At 51.0% G+C, this 16,382-nt stretch overlaps 1 protein-coding gene across 9 annotated transcripts in view; it reads left to right on the forward strand.

The window, feature by feature from the left end:
- Positions 1–15,996, forward strand: part of Apba2 (amyloid beta precursor protein binding family A member 2) — a 233,158-nt gene extending 217,162 nt beyond the window's left edge. For all 9 annotated transcript variants that reach the window (XM_029480040.1, XM_029480035.1, XM_029480043.1 and 6 more), the window contains 6 exons: positions 1,351–1,536; positions 4,945–5,124; positions 6,101–6,313; positions 7,399–7,518; positions 11,836–11,976; positions 14,744–15,996. In XM_029480040.1, coding sequence (XP_029335900.1) covers positions 1,351–1,536; positions 4,945–5,124; positions 6,101–6,313; positions 7,399–7,518; positions 11,836–11,976; positions 14,744–14,815 — 912 coding nt within the window. In that variant the 3' untranslated portion in view covers positions 14,816–15,996. The remainder of the gene's footprint in view (positions 1–1,350; positions 1,537–4,944; positions 5,125–6,100; positions 6,314–7,398; positions 7,519–11,835; positions 11,977–14,743) is intronic.
- The last annotated feature ends 386 nt before the right edge of the window (positions 15,997–16,382 follow it).

A 16,382-nucleotide genomic window follows, 5' to 3' on the forward strand; every position in this document is an offset into this window, starting at 1 on the left:
CATGTAACAAGACTAGGGTCCCAAGAAGAATGGAGGCCCCTAGGCCCTGCCTTTGACACCATCACATCAGGCAGTGGGGATCCCACTTGGCAGGTAATGTGGAGGTGGCTTCTCTGAAAGGTACATCCCATGTGCCCCCTGAGGGTGAGCATGGCCAAGGGGGTGGGGCCACCACAATGATAGGCGGCTTCTGCCCACGAGGGACCAGAGCTGAGGGATGACGTAGGAGCTTCTGATAGTGGACAGTGTCGCTCACGCTGAAGACCTGGCCACCACTGTCCCTGGGCTGTGGATGCTGAGCCCCTCTATAACCTTAACAAAAAGTAGATCACTGGCTGGATCAGTGGATCCCCAACCTGTGGGTCCCGACTCCTTTGGGAGTCAAACGACCCTTTCACAGGGGTGGCATATCAGAAAGCCTGCATATCAGATACTTACATTACCATTCGCAACAGTAGCAAGGTTACAGTTATAAAGTGAAAACGAAAATGATTTTACGGTTGAGGGGTCACCACAACCTGGGGAGCTGCATTAAAGGGTCACAGCATTAGGAATGTTGAGAACCACCGGCCTGGACAGATGCAGGCTTTGCAAGCCGCTCGCTCGAGATAGATTCTGTGCAAAAGAAAAGAGCTCCCGAGGTCAGAGACTCAGAAACACCAGATTTCCCTTTGTGACAGGAGAACAAAGGTACAAAAGGCCAACTGATTAGTTTCTCAGAGCCTTTGTGAGTAGCCTTGTTAGGAAGGGGTCATAGGCAAGATGCCCAAGGAGATTCCCGTCAAGTGACAAAAGACATCAAGAGTTATAGGCCTGGAGAGGGACCGCTATGGAGACCCACTGAGGACCGCAGGCTACCTCAATACTTCATCTCCTGACTTGTGACAAACTCATCTTTTGGCTCCCATGCAGGAAAGCTGAGAGAGCATAGAGCCAGCCTGTGTGAGAGCATTATATGTTACTGAGATGGGGATGGGCCTCAGCACAGTGCCACTCCTTATCGGAGGATAGAGAGCCCCTCCTCTACGTCACACAAGTCACATTGTCCAGGACCGTCATGAAACACTCTGTTTGCTAGAGCTGTGATTCTCAGCAAGGGCCACTTAATTAATGTCCTCTCCAGGACGTTTGGCAATGACCAGAGATATTTCTGGCATGGCATCCCAGTGAGTAGAGGCCAGGGATGACTACCATCTTGGAGTGTGCGGGACAGCCCCCGCCTTCTACAATAGAGTGAACTGACCACAAATGTTAGCAGGGTCCAGGTTACAAACCTCCAGAGCAGACTGATTGTTAGAGGCTAATTAATACTCTGTGTTCCCTGATATGGGTCTCTCCTCCTCCTGACAGGAAACCATGATGGACCATGCCTTGCGCACCATCTCCTACATTGCAGACATTGGGAACATCGTGGTTCTGATGGCCAGGCGCCGCATGCCCAGGTCAGCCTCTCAGGACTGCATCGAGACCACGCCTGGGGCCCAGGAGGGAAAGAAGCAGTACAAGATGATCTGTCACGTGTTCGAGTCAGAGGATGTAAGTAGAGGCTAGGACGTGGGTGAAGGAACTGCCCCTCTCCCAATAGCCATCGAGCCACTCAACTCCACAGTCCACCCAATGGAGACCCCAGGAGAGGAACGAGTGTCTCAGCCCACACTTGCATCTCTGAACAGAGTGAACAGTAGTTTTATTTCCCTTCACTGACAGGTGCTTCCAGAGCTGTGAGATGCATAACTCCTGTCTTACCAAGGAAATCGTTCTACACAGTCTCTCACCCCTTAAATGAAGTTCATCTTTGCCTAAGTTATCTGTTATTAAAATGCACATGCTTGCATGCCAAGGTTGCACAGAAAGATGCACCTGTTCCGAGACTGGGTAGACTCTGCCTTTGCTGTGTCATTTTGCCATATAACATTGTTACAATGTAACAAGTTACAACATGTTTTTTTTTTTTTTTGAAAATTTAAATACCATGGATCCACTAAGAGATCCTAGGGTTGTAGAAGCCTATAATCATAGGTCCTCAGAAGCTGAGGTAGTGGGATCATGTCTGCCAGACAGAACTGCCAAGAGGAGAAGGAAGAGGAAGAGGAGGAGGAGGAGGAAGAGGAAGAGGAGAGGAAGGAGGAAGAAAGGAAGGAAAGAAAGAAAGATGGAAGGAAAGAAAGACGAAAGAAAATAAATATTTGTTTCTAATAACAGAAACAAAACCACCCCTTTGGGGTGGGGTGGGGTGGGACACTCCAGCATCTTGATTGAGGTCTTTGAAGGCTGACCTTCCTCAAGCCTTCCTGAAAGACTGTAGTTGGGCTGTTATCTTTTCTCTGTTGACCTATTCCTTCTGTGAAGAGGCCATCCCAAGCTTTCGTCAATGGTGGCAATATTGTGACATCAGGAATCACCCAAGGGGCCAAGGCATGCTTGGTCACAGAAGGACTCACAAGCATCAGTGTAGGATCCATACATTTCACGATCTGAAACCCAGTGGGGAATCTTCATCTGAAAACAAGGTTCAAAGCAGTGTGTGAGGACTGTGTTACTTATTTTCTAAGGCATCAGTGGAAAGTGCTTTGAAGCAAGGGGTGTTTTATAATACAGACCAGGATTTCTGTATAGACCTACCAGACTGTGCGCAGTCTTACACTTCCCACCATTGCATGGAGATCTGTGGACAGGTGGACAGGCATGTTTTTATGGCTGGGAGTTTGGGGATGTCTTGGAGAGACAGTGTGGTGAGTGTCGAGTGATAGGGAGAGCGAGCGAGAGTCGTCAAGTAAGGCTCACGTGCAGACTGTGGAGGAGACAAGCATGTGAGGAGCCCCAATTCAGCTGGTGCAGACATCTTTGAGACTCAGTGAAGGTAGAACCCAAGCTACATAGACGTGAAAGAGTGAGAGAAAAGTGCTTGATCAATGTCAGGCACCCCCAGAGCAGCTGCTGGGAGAGAGGACATGACGGTAGCCCTGTCCTGCTGTGTCCTGGGTAGCCCTCTGCAAGGCAGAACTCAGTGCTCTAGGGATAAAGGAGGAGTGGATGTTGCTATGGAGGTGACAGAGCCAGGAAGAATAATGCTAGGCATGACCTCCTCCCACCTGCAGGAGGCCACCAGGCACCAAGGCTCCTGCACCTACCCCTCGGGCCATCTGGGGTCTTTAGCAGCCTGTGCCCACAGGCCTGGCTGTGAGCTGGAACAGGCAAGGAAGGCCTGTTGGATGGGCTGGCATTGTGCCTTAGCTAGTGAGCCCTTTGAATTGGCTCCTGTTCTGACAGGAGGGAACCAAGGACACAAGGACAAGGGGCAGGGTGGGAAGGCAGTGTGTGTGTGGGGGATGTGGGGACAGTAAGGGCAGGGGGGACAGTAAGGGGAGGTAGGGACAAAAGGGGAAAGCAAGAGACAGCAGGAAGTACAAACTCCATGGATTGTTCTTGAAGAGGGTGATCATTCTAATGTGTTAGCTGACTTAAGTCTCGGGGCATTTCCATAGGGAGAGGAGGAGGAGGCATAATATTGCAAGAAGAGGAGGTTGGAGGATGGGAGGTGGGAAGAACCCAGTCTGGAGCTTTCATGGTAAAGACGTCTGATGCAGTCATTCTGCCCTTCCCAGGCGAAGACACAGGGTTTTGGCAGCTAGGGCACTGATATATCAGTTAGGGCAGCCCCTCCAATCTGTGGTTCTTCTCTAAGACCTTCCCTCTCTTGTGGTACCACAGTCACCACTTTGCAGGTTTACTACTTGAGAGACGAGAGACCCTCAAATGCTGCTTTCCTTATCTGAGACAACAGCGCCACCTAGTGGTTGATGGGCCACCACATCCACCCGCTGCTAACATGCAGATGTGGGAACAGTGAGAGCATTGTGGCATCCTTCCTCTGAGCTGTGCAGGGTCTGATTTGGGCAGGCAGTTCAACCTAGAATCAGTCCATATTTAAAGCAAGCCCCCTCCCTCATGCTAAGATGTGATCCAGCCCAGCTTAATTTTAGATGAGCTTACTCATTTGGAAGCACCTAAGTCATATATTGCGCAGAGGGAGAAAAGAATTGAAGCCAGCCCCTTTGTTCTCAAAACAAGGTTTTCAGGGTTACCTGGCAGAGGCCCCTCAATGGCAGGTGTGTGGGAGGAGGGACATAGGGAGGACTTGGACTGGGTGGGGCTTACACAGCAAGGAGGTTGGGGCAAGGGAGGGGGATGTTGGTTTTCCTATGCACTGAGAGTTTCCACACCTTCCTAAGGCTGCACAGCTTGGAGCATGCTTGATGTGGTTAAGGAGATGTCCACCTTAGAGCTTGCCTCCCACTGTCCCATTTACACTGCAGGCAGGAAGGCCCTGCTATCTCTTATCAGTGTCCAGGCTTCCGTAGGCTTCTTTCTGCTGGCATAGAAAGAAGTAATGTCCCCAGTGGCGTGGAGTCTGCTCTGAGTCCCAGGTCCTGTAACCCTCAGCTTGGCACACCCTTTCATATCATAGCAATGTAGTACACACACCCATCTCCTTATATTTAGGTTTTGTACTTCTGGAGGGATAGAAGAGACAGCTAACCATGTATGTGATACTTCTGGGGTTGGAGTGGGACCTCAGTTCTGTTTTTGGGTCTTTTTTTTTTTTTAGAATAAAATAGGTAAAAATAAGAATACATTACAGTTTCTAATTAAAGCAAGAAAGTCTAATATTTAGCAAACACTCCTACGTCACCATTTTCTGTGATTTTACAAAAACCTTGCTTTGTCCCAGTGTCTAGACATGAAGTAGCAGGGACAGCAGAGAGGCTCATCATGGTGGCCTGAGGCAGGGTGTAAGTGGCAGACAGCTTTCCGCCAGCCTAGAGCTCACAGTCACTCCCTCAGTCTTTTAAGCCCAAATGAGGACCCCTATGAAGGTTTATGGACCCCTAGTGGAGCCTGTGTCTGTGCTTTGGTCTAGCATGCCTTTCTTCCTTCCCACAGGCCCAGCTGATCGCCCAGTCCATTGGGCAGGCCTTCAGCGTGGCTTACCAGGAGTTCCTGAGGGCCAACGGCATCAACCCTGAAGACCTGAGCCAGAAGGAATACAGTGACATCATAAATACCCAAGAGATGTATAATGACGACCTCATCCACTTCTCAAACTCAGAGAACTGCAAGGAGGTAAAGCCACATCGGCTGGGGCCTCCAAAACTTTCTCTGCTCGACTTTGCTCTCCAAAATGAACCCTCTCGGAGATGGGCTAGGCAGCTGGGATGTGGGGGCTATCTCAGTGCCTCCCCATCTCAGCTCACCAGGCAAAGATGAGAGCAAGGCTTCCTTACTCACACTAGTGTGTCCAGCACAGGGACCCTCGGGGCATGCCTTGGTCCTGCCATGGAGGTATGCACTTAGATATGAGATGAGATACTTGCTACAGAGACAAAGATTTCAATCAGTCTTAGTAACCCTGAAAATGTGCCTTTTCATGTTGTCTCTATCCACTGGGCTTAGCACTAGGAGATATTTCTGCAAAGCTCGTGGGAGGCATCTTTAAAATAGGGAGCTTGGGTGCGTCGGCGGGGACGTTCTGAAATTGCCGGTTGCAGAGGCCCTAGCCGATCCCAGAAGCTTTCCCTGGGGGCTTTGGAATGAATGAATGTGCTCATAAGGGAATTAGTGAATGAATGCTTTTGTGTGTCTATGAGAGGGGTGAGTGAATGAATTATCCTGGATCCTTGTTGAGTGCATGCCCAATCCTGGCTTCTTGGATGTGTGGCAGATAGCTTTCTAATCAGGCAAAGAAAATTTATTTCAAGATGAGAGTAAGGGCAAGATCGTGGAGTAGGCATCAGAGGGCATCCTCTGGCCTCCTAGGGTTTGGTGGGTAGGAGAGCTCCAAGGCCTTAGAGCATGGCAGGAGAGGGGACTCTATACTTCTCTTTTCCCAGAATGCTCCTGGGTCCTGGATAGGTTGGAAGCCAGGGCGGGGTGAGCCCAGAGGAAGGGTAGTCCTCTCAGGCCTAAGTGTTTCTTAGCCAAGGTAAACTGGCTTTTGCCTAAGGACAGAACAGGAGCCACGGGACCAAATCCCTCCTGTTAAGTCTTTCCCTGTGCTTGCCCACAAGTGGGCCCTCTCACACTGTCCTTTCTCCTGCAGCTGCAGCTAGAGAAGCACAAGGGTGAGATTTTGGGTGTGGTGGTCGTGGAATCAGGCTGGGGCTCCATCCTGCCCACTGTGATCCTGGCGAACATGATGAATGGCGGCCCAGCGGCTCGCTCAGGGAAGCTGAGCATTGGGGACCAGATCATGTCCATCAACGGCACCAGCCTGGTGGGGCTGCCCCTGGCTACATGTCAGGGCATCATCAAGGTGGGCATTCTGGGGTCCTGTGCTGGTGACCTCCTCAGCCCTACCTCATGTGACCCATAACCTTCACTTGACATAAAGCCCAGAGAGACCTCCCCAGGGAAGGGTCTGTGACAGTCAGCTGAATCTAAGACTAACCATACCTGAAGTCAGAGGAAGACCCAGGCTTCCCCAGCATGGGAGGAGGGAGGTGTCATCTCACTCCAGGCAGGATGTTGAGAATCTATGTAAGTAGAGTGATGACTTAGTCTGCTGTGCCTGGGATATTCCCAGGTAACCCCACGGGAGGCACTCCCAGATGCTTAGTCATGGCAACCTAGAAGTTGGTCTGTGTTATATGGACAGGGTACAGGGAGGCTGGCTTTCTTTCTGACTACTTGGCCTGTGAGCTTGGGACTTCGGGTGGTATCGAGGCAAAGGGAACACAAGTAGGTGGGGTTGGGTCTTCAGTTCAAGGCTCAAGGCTCAAGGTAGTGGCATTGGTGGCAGCACTACACATTGTGCTCCGCTGCCCCATCTCCCCTACCCTTTGTAGTCATGCGACTGGGGTAAGCCCCACTATTCTTTCAACATAAGGGATGTTTCCAAAGACTAGAATGTTACATGAAGGGGCTCTAGGGGCCTGCCTGAAGAAGCCTCTATCCAATGTTACAGATCCATATAGGCCCAGCCTAGCTTTTTGCTGCGGCATGTTTCCTGGTAGCTCTGTATACATGTCCATCTCTGGATAAGTTTAAATCACGGCCATGAAAAGCTCAGCCACTGTGGTCTGGGGCACTGGGAAGGAAGGACATGTCTGCTTCAGAGCCTGCAGTTCCTCTTGGCTCCTAACCAGCCTGTCCTATGCAGCTCCGGAGTTCCCAGCAACTCCTCAGGTTCTCATAGAACAGGAGTGTTCCTCTTGGGACACCCCATCTCCCAAGAAGAGGGCATTTGGTTAGACAGTGAGAAAGTTCTTTTGTATACAGCCTGGTGACAGCCCCGCCCCGCCCCGGGCCCCCTGAGTGTGATGCTGGCATTCAGCTCCTCAACTTTTCTTAGCTAGGACCCAGTTAGTGACTTTAGTGACTTGCCTCCATGTTCTGCAGGGCCTGAAGAACCAAACCCAGGTAAAGCTCAACATTGTCAGCTGCCCCCCGGTCACCACCGTCCTCATCAAGCGTCCAGACCTCAAGTACCAGCTGGGTTTCAGCGTGCAGAATGGAATCGTGAGTCGTCTCCCCCACCCGCACTCCTGGCCTGGGCTACCCACTCCATGTGTAGAGGCTGGGCTCTGAAGGCTGGGGTGCTACTCTGCCTACGGAGAGCCCTCCCAATAGGTCTGGATGGGGCAGGCTAGCCAAGGCAGACAGGGAGGGCCAAGGAGTGGCTGGGATCCCTTAAACCCATAGCATCTTCCCTTGGGGACTATTCTCATCGAATGCTTACTTGCAAGGGGGGCAGGCAAGGCAAGGCTCCCTAGCCATTGTAGCCTGGACACAGCCAGCCACTAGCTGGCATCACATGCACTGTAGTGAACAAACACATCTTTATCTATCCATCGTTTCATCCATTCAGCAGACATGTGTAAACTACCTGCTCCGTGTCGGGCTCTGCAGCAGGCGTTAAGGACACAGGAAGACTTTCTAGAGGGAGAGATGCTGGGCCACGCACCTACTTGCTTGACTTATCCTAAGCATAAGTTCTTCCGTTGAGCACTACTTTCTCTGACCTGTTTAGCCAGCATGACCTGGGGCTCCTTGTATTTCCTCCCCTGCAAAGGTCCTGAAGGGCCGCCACTACTCCCACTGAATAAGTACAGATGGGGTTGTAGCCCTGTTGGCTTAAACAAGCTCTGAGTGCTACAGAGAGAGGATGGAATTTGTAAGGAAGAGAGGGTGATGTGGGTACTCTCCAACAGCCTTGAAGAAAAACACTAGGAGAGCATTCTAGAAAGACAACCACCAATGAGAGAATTGTCTTCACTGTTTCCTGTGGGATCACAGGCCTGGGGTCCAGGTTGCTTTTGGTTTAGGTCACATAGCCTGTAAGGATGTCTATGTCCTGGAGGGGGCGGGGGGGGAGATCATGTGCTAAGAAGTAGGGGGAAGGGACTGGATTCAGCCTGTAGAGGCTAAATTAAGTGAGTAGGGTCAGAAGGAATACCCAGTAGCAAGCCAAGTGGGGCATGAGCCCATTCCTCGGAGGACAGAGCAGAAGGCATGCTGTGTACGTTGGCAGGGCTAGGCATGGAGGCTGTGGTCTAAAGGGCCAGCAACACTGTCTTCCCAGAGGAGGCCTGTGGGATGGAGGGTAGCCGGTTGAGGACAGTGAGGTGTGGGTATTGGAAGTTTGGGGTGCAGAGTTCCAAAGCCTGACTCTGAAGCGTTTGGAGTTGATGGAAGGAATGTATAAATTTGAGTACAAATTGTTGTTAGTCTCCAAAGGTCACCAGCATATAGGAGTGGGTTTTAAGGTGAGGCTGGACCTTGCTCAGGGTCAGAGTTAGTGGTGATGGTGAGGACCCAGTCAAGTGAGACTGTGAAACTCTGGGATGTCCACGAGGCACCCAGCCCTACCTGCCATTGAGTCCCACCTTCCCAGGTTTCCTGGCTAAGAAATGATCCGAACAGGATGAAGGCCCTGCTTAGGCTGTGAGTGGCTGTTGAGGTATCAGTGGAAGGCACACATAGATTCGGGGACACATGGGACAGTGATGTGTTCTATCTAGGACTTAAGATTTCAGTTGCCTGTAAGGCTTTAGGTACTTCCATCAGCCACACCAGTGACTGACCAGCTAGCCTCCCCCCCAACCCCCCACTGAGCCTAGGGGAACATAGCCTCCCCATTCCCCACCCCACCCCCCTTATGCACTCTGAGTCTCCTGGAGAAGCCTGCCTCCCTCAGAACTGGTTTTGCATAAGTGCTTTTTCCATTTGCAGCCTCATCGAACTCCAAGTAGAATGCATTAGTTTGCAGACAGGCCCCAGATGACCCAATTAAGGCTATTTCCACATGGATCCCACTCTCTCTTCCCATGCTATCTCCCAAGGAGTCAAGGATTTTTTCAGCTTAGAGACTCCCTAGAGTGCATACTGAGAGGTTAGAACAAGCAGAGGCCCCTGCAGTGGGGTGGGGAGGGTGGGGGGTTCCTTTTGGAGGGCCAACAGCACCATATACATGACAGCTCCCTCAGGCCTCTCCTGTTCCCCTTCCCTGCTTCCATATTCCCAGTGCCTCGTAATCCACAGCCTGAGTCTACCTCCCAGCAGACACCCTACTAAGGCACAAGCTTCATTCTTGCCTTCTTTCCCCTTTGTCCTTTTTCTCTAACTTCCAAGGGTCAGTGGCCACAAGGAATTGAAACAAAGTAGCATCCTCAGACCACCTTGCAACACTTGGCTCAAAATCTTCAAAGAACCTGTTGCTGTTATCACAAAATATCCTTACCCCACTTTGGAGAAAGACTCAAATCAAAGCTCAGTGCTTGTGTATAGTAGGTGGACCATCTGATAAGAAGAGTCCTGGAGGGACAGAGCTGGCCCCAGCTTCCTGGGCAGTGGTGACCTCAAGCTTAGGCTGCCCCTCCTGCTCTGACACCTCTGCTGGATCCTCATTCATTAGTGTCAGGGCTCTAGAATGGTAATTGGGCTCACCTGGGGAGTCCTGGTGGCCTGACACAGGCAGTGTCCCTGGGTTGTGACATCAGTATTCTTTCATGTCGCAGCCAGGGCACAGGCCTCCTTCCAGGAAGGGAGGGATCCTGAGTACTGGGAGGGTTACACTGTGGTATCACATCAGGCTCCCCACTCACCCTGCTATGGAAGCTAAGCAAAACCCACCAAAGAAATGGCTACAAGAGGCGTGGGGCTGCCAGAGCCAGCCTGTGGCAGTAGATTTAAGCTTCGCTCATGTGGGTGATGAGGGAGATGAGGGTGGGCCCAAGGGTCCCAAGGAGAGTTGTCAATAAGGCAAGATCATCTGTAATTAAGGAACACAGCCATACCTTTCCTGCCTGGCTCCTCCCAGCACCCAGGCCCATGTCTTCTGCGGGCATCTGATCTTTTAGGGTGCTTGACCCTGTGTCACAGTTTCCTACCTTTAAATCTATAACCTGTAAAGTATCATAAAATCATGAGACATTAGCTGGGCTGTGAGTGTTGTCAGACTGAGAAAGTACCATCAATAGAGCTTTAATATGCAGGGGTCACGAGTCAGCCTGCTGGGACTTTCCAACTTGGCAGGGGAGTATTGATACCTCTGGGCCAGTCTTCCTGTCTTCAGACCTAGCCAGTGAGGTGTGACCATGACCCTGGCTGGGGATGCTTGAACAACATTGGGGAGATATATTGGTCTGGGTTCTCTATAGAAACAGAACTGATTAATATATAGTAGATTCTAATTAGTATGCACACACATAAGTATGTATTTATTAGAGTGTCTGACAACTTATGGTCTGACTATTCCAATAATGGCTACTTCTGAATGGAAATTTCAAGAATCCAGCACTTGTTTAGTCCACGATGCTGCAAGTCTCAGCCGGACTTCAGCTTATACCACAATCCTAGAATCCTGAGGAAGTAGAATCTTATACCACTGAAGGAATGAACTTGCCAGGGAAAGTGAGGGTAGGCGGGCAGAGACCACACGTCCTTCTTCCATGCCTTTTCTAGAAGCTGCCAGCAGAAGGTGTGGCTCAGATTTGAGGTGATCTTCCCACATTAAAAGATCTGGATTTAGCTAGGTCTTCCCTGTTCAAATGATTCAATCAAGAAAAATCCCTTACAAGCATAAATGTACCCAGCCACTTGGGTTTTAGTTCATTCCAGATGATCAAGGTGACAACCAAGAATAGCCAGGACAGGAGGTGTGGGAGGATTGTCCCCAGATGCCTGGGTAGATTGCAGGTTCTCCTGGGAGCTCACTCATGCAGGCCAAGGTGTCTGAGGCTGGGGGATAGGCTGATGAAAGCCCCTGGGTCTGATTGTGGCTTCTTTCTGATGGCCTCTCCTCCAGGCTGTTGCCTTTTAACCTGGCTAGCTAACAACCATGCTTTCGAGGATTCATGAGGCCCAGTGCATCACATCTCCCCTCCTCTCCCTGGCCTTTCTGGAGGCCATTTTTCTAATGTCTTGGTTTTCAGTGAGTTCTGTGAGGGAATGGGTACAGCCTTCTGGCTCTGTGTCATGTTCCCAAACTACATTTGTGCCTTAAGAGTTTATCAACTCAGTCTCTATGCGGTAGGTAAGGGAGGTATGGACTGTCTTCCTTAGAAAGAACACCAGGGTGTGGCTGGTGGGGAGATGTTCACTGTAGGCAGTCCCAGGAAGAAGCTCTCTGCTCTACCTTGGAATTCTGACACTCACACAATGGTGCTGGTCTTCTTCTTAAAGCCACATTCTAACTCACAGCTGTTCTTGCTCATGAGTCAGGGACTGAAATGCCAGGATCTTCTGCAACAATATCTCTTCCCCCATCTGTGGGACATGGTGGAATATCTTCAGGGTGCATGGGAACGTGTATGCTGACTTCACCTGTCCCCGTAGATCTGCAGCCTCATGAGAGGGGGTATTGCAGAGCGAGGTGGTGTCCGAGTCGGCCACCGTATCATCGAGATCAACGGACAGAGTGTGGTAGCCACAGCCCATGAGAAGATAGTCCAGGCTCTGTCTAACTCGGTGGGAGAGGTAAGACTGCTGGTCTGCCCCTCAAGTCCAGGGGTGTTTGAGCTCCTGTTTTCTCTGCCTAGCTAACCCTGGAAGCCATTTGATATGTTTTGAAAAGCCACTGGTCCTTCCAACAGAAAGCAGCCCTGTTTAGAACAGCGTGGGCATGTGGGACCTTGGCCTTACCTCCACCTCCTGTTTCATGGATGTGCCCCACTTTGACCTGTGAGCCAGTTACCATCCACTGGATGTCCGCTGAGGAGCAGACTGTGTCCCCACCTCACAGTGGGAGCACAGTGGGGGGTGGTACTCTTAGACTCTCTGGTATCTTAGGACAGAGGCTCCCAGGCACAGCCACTAACCCCATTTCTGAACAGAATCCCATACATCCAGCTGCCTACACCAGGAGGTCTGGTCCACTCATAGCTGCTGTGTCATGGGTGTTGCTCTGTGCCCAGGGTCAGGCTGCTTTTTCTTTTCATAGTTCGCTAGCTTGCAACCATCCCCTAGTTTGGCCCTTCGTTGGTCATTTGCATTCTAGCAAGACCCTTTGGTCCCCGCGTATAGCTGTCCTCAAGGATCACACAGGTGAGCATCATAGTGCAAGGTGTGGATGATGCTGCAGTGCACAGAGAGGAAACTTACGCGGTATGGGTGAGGTTTGTAGTATGAAGGTGTGTGTGTGTGCTCGCGCATGTGCAGCTGGTGGAGAGGAGGTTATGAGTGTCCGGATGTTAGTGTGTCTATAGTTATGGGTAAGAGTGTATTGTGTAGGTGTGTATGATTGTGTCTGGGAGAGTGTGGGTGCTAGTCAGTATAGGTGTGTGGGTAAGAATGCGTGTGAGTTTGTGAAGGAAAAGTGTGTTTTGGTGTATTCGTGGTTATGTGTGAGAATAGGTAGGCTAAGAGTGAGGTATTTGTGTTAGTGTTTATGTAGATGAGTGACTGGATCTGTGATATTGTGGGCTAAGTGTGTGTTTGTGACCTGTGCCTGTAGTTGTGTACAAGAGATGGAGTATGCTTGCCGGTTTGTATGAGTGGGGGGTGTTAGTGTATGGATGCATGTGAATTTGTGGAGGAGACTGTGTTTGTGATGTGTGCATAAATGTGTTAGAGTGAGCATAAATGAGTGTGTGTGTGTGTGTGAGTGTGTGTGTGTGTGTGTGTGTGTGTGTGTATGCAATTAGAAACTTACAGGGGGCGTGTATGGTCATGATGTATACATCTGAGTGTGAGAGTATGCGTGTGCACATGGCAGTCCAAATTTCCATGAGTATGGGGGTGTGAGTGTGGGAGTGGGAACTGTGGCGGGGTGGTCTCTGGGAAACTGTGAGTGCTGGCACAGAGGGGGAGGCTGGTGCTGAGCTGGAGAGCCTTTGGCTAGGGGAGTTGCCTGCCCGCTGATCTTTTCCTGGGATTCTGCTGTGGTCCCTGCAGGGCTGCCAGACTCCCTCTAGTGGCCACTGGGTGCTCATGCAGGGCAGATGGTCCAGGCTCCCATTTCCTTTGGGCATGGAAGGATGGGAGTTGTTATTTCCTCAGGGGATCCTGGTTTATGTCCCTTAAATCACCTCTCTTGGGGCCACATTGACCAAGTCAGCATCTTTTGACATACCAAAAGGGGTTTGGCGGAAGAGGTACATTCTTTGGACTGGCTGCAAGTGATGGCTAACTCTCAAGGAGGGGACAGGAGGGGGCCATTGGCTGCTTCTAACTAATGGCTTCCAAGAAAGGACAATCCAATTTTCCTAAGTAGGCATTCAGAAATGACTGCCCTCATGGGAATAATCAGTCTCACACCTAAAGAAGTCAATCCTGGCCGGGGGAGGGTGAGGGTGGGCCGGGGACCCCAAGAAACGACTCCACCACCTCAGACCTGAGATAACTAATTGATAACTAAGGAAACAGCAGAGAGAGGGAGTGTGGCAACTCCCTTTAGCCTGTTGGGCAAGCAAGGCTGCACCCACCCAGCTGGTGACAGAAATGTCTGCCTGCATTTCCCACCAACCCCCAAGCACATTTGGAGAATGAGTCACCCCATTCTGAGACGCCCTCACGGGTTGTGGGTAGGGTAGGTTTTAATTGAAGAATTACGGCAAATGATGCTCCTGAGGGAAAGGCTGTCCTGTGGGCTTGTGGAGGAGCTAACGTATGAATGAAGCAAACATCTGCACGTTTCACCTGTATGCGCTCCGCAGAGTACGGTCTGGGCCAGAACAGGCCTCGAGGCAACTGAGACCCAGAGCCCAGCACGGCCCAAGTCCAGGAGCACAACCCCAGTATGGGGAGTGGAAAAGGGGAATCAGAGCTCCCTGCTGCTTGTCTCTAGGGACTCAGAGTCATCCCACCACCCAGGAAGTCATCCCATGGTCTACCCAGCCCAAGTAGAGCCCAAGGGCAACTGGGCTGTTGAGAGTCATTTGTTAATTGGGGGACTCCTTGTCTCTCCAGCTCTTCCCTCGCCCCACATCCTCTTGCCTCGCCCCACATCCTCTTGCCTCATCCAGAGTCTGTGTATCCCCTTCTCAGAAGCACAGCACACTTCTTGCAGCTCTGGTGGGGGGGAAGGACCTGTGCCCAGTCACCATCAGAAGTCTACTGTCCCATTCTGTTGGTGTCAGCTCCAGATGAGAGAGAGACAGAGTGTATCAGAAGCCCTGTATGGGAGGGGCACCCACCCTTCCACCCCAGCCTGCTCACTGAGAGCCTCTCGGAGACTGGGCACCTGATGCGTTCATTTCACTAAGGAGAAGCGGCAGCTGGCTCAGCCTTTCCTCTCTGTTTACAGATTCACATGAAGACCATGCCTGCAGCCATGTTTAGGCTCCTCACGGGCCAGGAGACCCCGCTCTACATCTAGGTACACCCAACCTCACCGTGGAGCCGGGACACCAGGCAGACCCACCTGGGTCCAGACGAGCCAGAAGCCAGGACAAAGCCCTGACCCCTTGACCCCCCTGCAGCCACCCCAACCAGGACCTCTGGCTCCCTCAAAGGAAGGGTGTGTCCTTGTCACCTAGTTTTTTTGTTTGGTTGTTTTTGTTTTGTTTGGTTTTAGTTTTGTTTTCAGTTTTGCCACAAAAAAAAAAGAAAGAAAGAAAAGGGGAAAAAAGAGGTATGTCCTTACTGAAGGAGAGTTGCAGGGCAATCCTTTGTGAACCTTACCAGTCTTCTGCCACATTCTCATCGCGGCTGATGAAGGGTGCTCACGGGTAGTTCTGTGTGGTGTGCTGTGTCTCTACTCCCTGAGGCTGTGGAATGTGAATGTGGTGCCCACCCCTCCCGTCTGCGTGGCTGTGAAAGGAGTCCCCCCTGTGATGCAGCTGCAGCCTTTTCTGCCCTTGGCTGTGACCCCTGGGGTCCAGGGGTGTCCTAGAGGGCCCATCTGTTGGCCTTGCCTCCTCTGCACAGGCACAGGGGCAACCTGGCTTCCAGGCTGAGACTTGTGCCAAGTGTGGGAACGTGTGATTGATTGTAAGTATTTACGCAGCAAGGGGATGCTCCCGAGTTAAATAAAAAATCATGGTCACGATGTCAAAACTCCATATTTATTTAGCAAATAATACTGTTTGGACTTTGACCTTGGCAAGCCATTCTCTGGATGTTTAGTTTTCCCGACGATCTGTGACCACTGCTGCTTCTCCCGTCCTAGACTATTCTGAGTCCCCTGAGACCCTGTGAATTTCCCTGGGCATCCTTACTTTGACTGACTCCTTCTCCACCACAGGGCTTCCTATTAGGGGGCAACATCCTGCCAGGGACAAAGGCAGCGGCATGGGGAATGTTCCTATTTAAACAACAACAAAACTCTACAGACACCTACACACACACACACACACACACACACACACACACCTGTCCCCAATAAAGGAAGCCCACATCAGAAAACCCCACCTCTGCCCTTCCAGAAGGGACCAGCAAGAGTGCAAATTACTTGTCAAGCAAACTGCTTGGCCATCACTCACAGAGCAGTGTTAGTGTGTCATGGACCAAGGAGCGCAGGGGCTGGCTCAGCACATTAGAGGTCAATGTTAACTGACGTCATTTTGTCTGGCAGCCTCTTTTTTTTTTTTTTTTTTTTTTTGGCTCAGGCCTTGAAGAATACACTGTGACTTAAGAAGCCTTACCACACAGTAACTAAAGATTTAGGATTACTGTACTGGAGGAGTAACCTGTGTGTTGCATGCAGCTGACCCTAGGAAGACTTCGTGCATATTGCTAATAAACCTCACGTCGTGATCAAAAGCACTGTATGTGCCTCATTTGTCAGCTGGGCAGTACATGCGCTGTGGGCCTCTCATTTCCACCGTTTGGACAGTGGCTCTGAGAGTCTGCCCTGTGGTAACAGGACCCCTCCCTGGTTTGCAACCTTAGCAGCTCCCACGCAGGTGGGCACTGGAGGGGGCAAGGGCTAAAAGCCACTATGT

The sequence above is a fragment of the Mus caroli genome, chromosome 7 (assembly GCF_900094665.2).
Source record: "Mus caroli chromosome 7, CAROLI_EIJ_v1.1, whole genome shotgun sequence".
Taxonomy (NCBI): Eukaryota; Metazoa; Chordata; class Mammalia; order Rodentia; family Muridae; genus Mus; species Mus caroli.